This window comes from Siphateles boraxobius, unplaced genomic scaffold (assembly GCF_051911475.1).
Source record: "Siphateles boraxobius isolate OS27281-9 unplaced genomic scaffold, OSU_SipBor_1 139, whole genome shotgun sequence".
Taxonomy (NCBI): domain Eukaryota; kingdom Metazoa; phylum Chordata; class Actinopteri; order Cypriniformes; family Leuciscidae; genus Siphateles; species Siphateles boraxobius.
In genome coordinates this window covers 222,710-228,956 of record NW_027508743.1, presented here as the reverse complement: position 1 = coordinate 228,956, position 6,247 = coordinate 222,710, and the positions used below count along the sequence as shown (strand labels likewise).

The 6,247-nt window shown below is 38.1% G+C and overlaps 1 protein-coding gene across 1 annotated transcript; it reads right to left on the bottom strand.

Moving 5' to 3' along the window:
- Nucleotides 1-480: 480 nt before the first annotated feature.
- mturn (maturin, neural progenitor differentiation regulator homolog (Xenopus)) lies at nt 481-6,247 on the bottom strand. The gene is made up of 3 exons (XM_077230135.1): nt 5,917-6,247; nt 1,897-2,019; nt 481-1,645 (listed from the first exon to the last, which is right to left on the bottom strand). The coding sequence occupies exons 1-3, from the start codon at nt 6,085-6,087 to the stop codon at nt 1,538-1,540; spliced, it is 402 nt and encodes a 133-aa protein (XP_077086250.1). The 5' UTR covers nt 6,088-6,247; the 3' UTR covers nt 481-1,537.

Sequence of the window (6,247 nt, the reverse complement as noted above, 5' to 3'; positions counted from 1 at the left end):
CGTACAGTATGTCATGTGCAGTCCTTCAGGCATCATCATGATGAGATATGAGACAGCAGAGAGATAAATGATGCTTTAAAGAGGTCACATGACCAGGAACCGCAGTGACATCAATCAGCTGATATATGCTCTTCAAAATAAAGGTTCCAGGGATCTACAGGAAAATGATTCATTCCCTAGTTCTTAAAAAAGAACATTCTGGTGATTTAAAGAACGTCATAATTGGCCTAATCAATGTTTTGAAGAAGTACATAGCAACTCAAGAACCCGATGAGGCCCAAAATAAAGGTTCTTGATAAGAAGTGGATTCAGAAGCGCTGAAGAACCTTTATTTTAAGAGTGTGAAACAGAACTTGTTTTCATGAATTAGATGCACAGTTTTATCTTTCTCTGGTTAAGCTCAGAGTTGAGCTTTCTTAACTCAGAGGACTAGATACAATAAGCTGATTAATACAATCAAGAGACAATCAAGGCAAAGAGAGGATTAAAATAAGAGCGGTTGTTAGAAATTTCACCCATCCAAACACAATAACCTCATCACCTCTTCCTCAGGGATTATCAGACTTCTGATCGGATCTTTAACAACAGATGCTTTGTATACGCTTGCAATCAGCTTTGGTTATTTGTCATTTAGAAGTGATTTAAAGTACATTTCAACACAAGCACAATCCCACAGAAGTGACCGAAGGTTAGAAGTCTCATTCAAGAGGACAATAAATCCACAATCGACATCTAGATTCTCCACAGCCAACATCAAATCAAAACTGACCCTAATTACTTTCATATTGCATGTTCTTGGTCTTATTGTGGTGGATTTTTGGAGCACATTATTCACACCAAAAATAAAAAGATTAATTATTTAACTTGAGCAAATTCACAAGTGTTATGTTCAGAGTAGCGTACGACTCTATTTTGCACTATATATGTTAATTTTGTGTGTTGCATGGAATATCCCAATGATATTCAACATTTATTAAAATGTGCAGTATTTATGCTAGGGACCGTATCCCATAATGCAATGCATGTACCTTCCATTTGCAATTTGATAATGAATAGGAACTTATGTAAGCAATAAAAAAAAACCACATTTGATCAGACTAGGAAGAATTAAGGTGTTTTTACCACATAATTGGATTCAAAACATCCTTATTTTTGAAGATCACAACAGCACGCCACTCGCTGAATTAAAAATGCAACATAGTCATGTGACAACAATCCAGCATTATTCTATTCTGAACATATTTACCACCTTATGATCTTTACGTCACCTCCAGTCACATGATGGGTTAGGGAGATAAAAAAAAAAGAAAAAAGAGAGAGCTGGGAAGAAGATATTTGTTTTTCTCATGACATGACACATATTGACATGAGAGTTAATATAGATCAAAATAACATGATCATTAAAATCAGGGTGCAGGAAAAGCTGTCCAGGTATTAAAGGGTGTAATGGTGCAGTGTGTGTGTGTGTGTGTGTGTGTAAGGAGAAGAGCCAGGTGAGTAAGGTTAAGAGAGCAGGGCTTGATGCCGAGACTGAGCCTCACTGCTGGCTCACACCCATCTGCTGGTGGTCCGGCTCTGGTTCCTCCTCCACGTCTGCATGATACTGATCGAATGTGTCATCATCGATATCTGGAAGACCCAGGAGCTGCAGGACAGTTTCACAATCATTCCATACAGAACAGAATAGAATGTTCAGATGCAACATGCATTCCATTAGAAGATCGTAAACTGTTCTGGCTCTACAATCTGATCCAATGACTCATGTTTGAAACATCTGGAAAATAGGCAATATGCACACATCATGTGCAGTATACAGATAAACGAATGAGTTATAACGGGCTGAATAATAGTTTATTGTGTTCATTACTCTTGATAAATGTGGAGCGAGAGACTTACAGGCCTGAAGGATCTGAAGACTTTGTCCAGCACCTCCAGCAGTGTTTTCTTCCCACAGGAGGAGATGTAGTCCTGCGCCAACTGCAGGAACGGTAGACAGTCCTCACTCTCACTCCACACATGCTGAAAACACACACAGGATTAGATTCAACACGTCCTTTCACCAGCAGTTTTACTGTAGTCCAAATATTACACTCATAACTGCATTTAACAGTTACATTTATAGTTGAGACAGATGTTTGTGAATTGTAATTTTGATATTTAAGATTTTATTCTTTATCTAACACTGTGTGTGTGTGTGCACTCAAAAAAATAAATTTTGCCTCTTGTTAAATTTAATTAATTAAAATAAGCAAAAGTAACATGATTTTTTAATATTTTGTCACAACTTAATTTAATTGTGTTCAATCAACCTAATATATTTAAAACTGAAGTTTACTTAATTAATTTGTGAGAAAACTAGATGAATTATTTTTGTTGACCTCTAACTTGGCATGATCTGTAACTCCCAGCATGCTTTGCAAGGGACTGCATTAGGAGGGTAAATTTAGGGATTAAAATGTTATTTTATGTGTTTTTCAGTAAATGGAAAGATTTTGTTAGTTGATGTTAGTATTTACTTTTCAGTTATGTTAGAAACTTAGAGGACTTTATGTAATATTTTTGAATTTTGTGGTTACCATTATGCAGAAGAGTGACGACTGTGTTTATTCTATGGGAACTCAGTATACTCTCTATATTCATTAAACCTCACTTGCAGACCTGCATAAGTCATATCTAATATTACTATACAAAAAGTTGTTCTAATTAAATTGAATGCTAGTAGCTACTATCATTGGAAGTAACTGTTGATTCAAACTAGCTAAATTTATAATATATGTGATTTTAGGCAGGACAAAAATTAAATCTAGGTAACTTAACAAAACTTTATCTAATAGGAATGACACAATTATTTTAGTAGTCTTGACCAAATTACTTTAAGTTCATACAGCAAGATTACAACAAATCATTTCAAACAAATTCGATTTTGTTGGATAAATATAATTCAATTTCGTGGAAAAGCTTTCCTTAATTTAATTAAGTTGGTTCAACAGATTATTTTTTTGAGTGTGTGAGTGTGTGTGTGTGTGTGTGTGTGTGTGTGTGTGTGTGTGTGTGTGTGTGTGTGTGTGTGTGTGTGTGTGTGTGTGTGTGTGTGTGTGTGTGTGTGTGTGTGTGTGTGTGTGTGTGTGTGTTTATCCTGCTTTATATACTTATTTAACTAAAGTTGTTTTTTCGTACTGTTTTTTTTTTTTGTGGCTCATAATATATATATATATATATATATTGAATGCAGTCACTTCCTTTGTATGCATATGCCAAATGCATGAATCAAATTTTTATATTTTTCCCTCAATGGAGTTGCAAAGCCCAGTAAACAATGTTTAACGTGTTCCTTACAAACCTTTACACATCTAGAAATAATTTGCAACGGAGATCATTTGTAAAATTATATCTGCACTGATCTCCTTTGGAAAATCAGACTAAAAATATGCATGAGTAAAAAAAATTTTCTTAATATAAACTCCCTGGTATATTTATTTCTGGATTTATTAAATAGGTACATACAGTGTATGGATAAAAGGAATTGTCTGAACTCAAAATTGAGCTTCCTGCAGAGAATCTGGGACACTAAACTCTTTGTCCCGTTATAATTATCCGAGCGAGAGGGGCCATTTTTCAGTAGATGGCCCAAATAATCTTCTCCTCCCAAACGGCATTTGAGAAAAATGTCTAATGAGGAAACAGAATCGGATTCGAATACAATTCAAAAGACCATAGAGTTCAGTTAGTAAAAGTCAAATGAATTGTGTTATACAATACATTTCTGTTGTTTATTGTTTGTTTACTGATACTGGCACTCAGAATATCCGAGAGTTTGTGCTGTTATAACTAACATAGATCAATGTTTTGAGTGTTGAATGCTGCACACTTCATGCAAAATGATATAAGGACAGTTTTAGTGCATGTGTGCTGCTCTAAATGCTCTCTGAAATGCACTGGATTGTGGCAGCTTTGAGAACAAGGACATTACACAACAACACATCATCATCTCTGAACTCCCTGCTCAAGCATTGGAAAGCGTGCTGATATTTCAATTATAGGTTTTTCTGCACTTCACAAATATATGATCTCAAACCTCACCAAAACTGGAGTTGTGTAGCTGTTAATGCATGTCAGTTTGAGGCTAACATCTATACGCATGTCCTAGAAACATTTGTTTAAAGTATTTTAAAGTTTACAATAATTCTAATACTCAACTAAAGGCTATTAATATTGATAACTTCCTGTTTCAACTGGGAATGTCAACATATGTCAACAACATTCCTGAAGCACAGGATAGAAAAACTTTCTTTTACTGATTTCTGAGATTATTTATGCATCTGTCCAGAGATCTCAGGAACAGAGGAACAACTCTATCATTCACGACAAGACAGTCTTATAATGTTAAAATGTCACAGTCTGTATAATGTTAGTTCACATGAACTGATTGGGTAAACTAATGTTAACAAATGAAACCTTATTGTAAAGAGTTAACACTAAATGCAAGCTTGCTGAAACAACGTCCTAACAGCTCTTTGGGAATTGGTTATCAATCACTTTTATAGTCTGAGACCACTGGCAAAAATGCTTCTTTTTGAATCCTTTAGTATTTCATTATATATTTTATTAACATCATAACCATCTGAGGCCGAAAAACTGCTTGCACTAATGTACTTATTTTATAAGTGATGTACATGCATTTTTATCTATTATTAATGTAAAATCTCTCTCTCTCTCTCTCTCTCTCTCTCTCTCTCTCTCTCTCTCTTGCTGTCTCACAAACACACACACACACACCCTCCTCTCTTCTCTCTCGCTCTTTCTCACAAACACACTTTCCCTCTCCTTCTCTCCATCTCTCTCTCTCTCACAAACACACACACTCTCTCTCTCTCTCTCTCTCTCTCCCTCTCTCACACACACACATACTCACACACTCTACCTCTCTCTCTCTCTCTCCCTCTCTCTCTGTCTCTCTCTCTCACACACACATACACACTCTCCCTCACCCACACACACACTCTCCCTCTCCCTCTCTCTCCCTCTCTCTCTCTCTCTCACACACACACACACACACACTCTCTCTTTCGGTGACCCTACTGATCTGGTATTGATCAGTCTGAGTAATAAGAGCCGTGTCCTGCTGCTGCATGAGCTGTGGGACTGCAGGGTGATGCGGTCGGTCTGATCATGTGCTGTGATGTCAGGGAAACTACAGTAAAATGTTGTGCTTCACTTCAAACAGATGCACAAACAGAAACCAAACATGTATCCAACAGGCATGTGCAAGGGGAGCATTAATGCAAATGCAGAATGTGTTTTTACTACATCATTACACCAAAAAAGCAGAGCATATCTGCACTATGTTTCTCTAAATGACAGCGATCTGTGCAGCGTTAGACATTTGTTCCGATAAAACACACTAACACACACCTCGTGGCCCTGAAACGGAGCTGATGCAATACCTGTCTGACCAGAACATATACATCAGTCTACACACTGACTGCATATTACACTTATACAAATTAAATTGTTGGAAGATGCATCCTACAACCCAACAGCATGAAAACATCCAGCCAAGCATGTACAGAGAAAGCACTGCAGTCAAAAACAATGACATCATTTCGTTGGCTTTCAGATAAAGGCCTTAAAACACATATTATACCGGCAATACCAGCTTACAGTGATAGTGTACAATGTACACGCGTGATTTCCCTCTTATCCACTCCAGTAAACAGGCCTGTGTCTAATAACATGCTAATACCATAGTAGCTTGTCCAGAAACCATGGTACTTTTTATAATTGAGACAAAAGAGACTGTTTAGATTAGAACACAGCAGTATTCACACACACACACACACACACACACGCGCGCGCGCGGTCGCGCGCACAGCTCCCCCTCCCCCCGAGGATATTACTCGATTATGTCATACTTACAAAATTGTCGGTTCCTCCCGTGAGATTGTCCGGGCAGAGCACGTAGAACGAGATCCCGGGCTCGGCGTAGAAGTCCAGCCGCCTCTCGTCCACATCCTCGGCGAAGATCAGGTCGAAGGGGTTCCCGGAGCACCATTTCTCCGCGGTGTCCACCAGCTCTTTAAACTCCATCCTGATGATGCTGATGCTGCGGATGCTGAGCACTAACGCTGCGTCGTCATGGTGATTAGAGAGGATTCGTGTTTGTTGAGGTCTCACTGTCTCATATCGGCCTGTATTCGAGTGTTCCTGAACTGGACCTGACGGACCGGACCCGGTTCAGCCCGCCTGT

Bases quoted from the DNA above. Each gene is read 5' to 3' on its own strand.
- mturn (XM_077230135.1), bottom strand. From the start codon at position 6,087: ATGGAGTTTAAAGAGCTGGTGGACACCGCGGAGAAATGGTGCTCCGGG. The intron at 2,020-5,916 runs GTAAGTATGACA...GTGTGTTTTCAG, and splicing joins CGGGAGGAACCGACAATTTT to CATGTGTGGAGTGAGAGTGA. The intron at 1,646-1,896 runs GTAAGTCTCTCG...ACTGTCCTGCAG, and splicing joins TCTTCAGATCCTTCAGGCCT to CTCCTGGGTCTTCCAGATAT.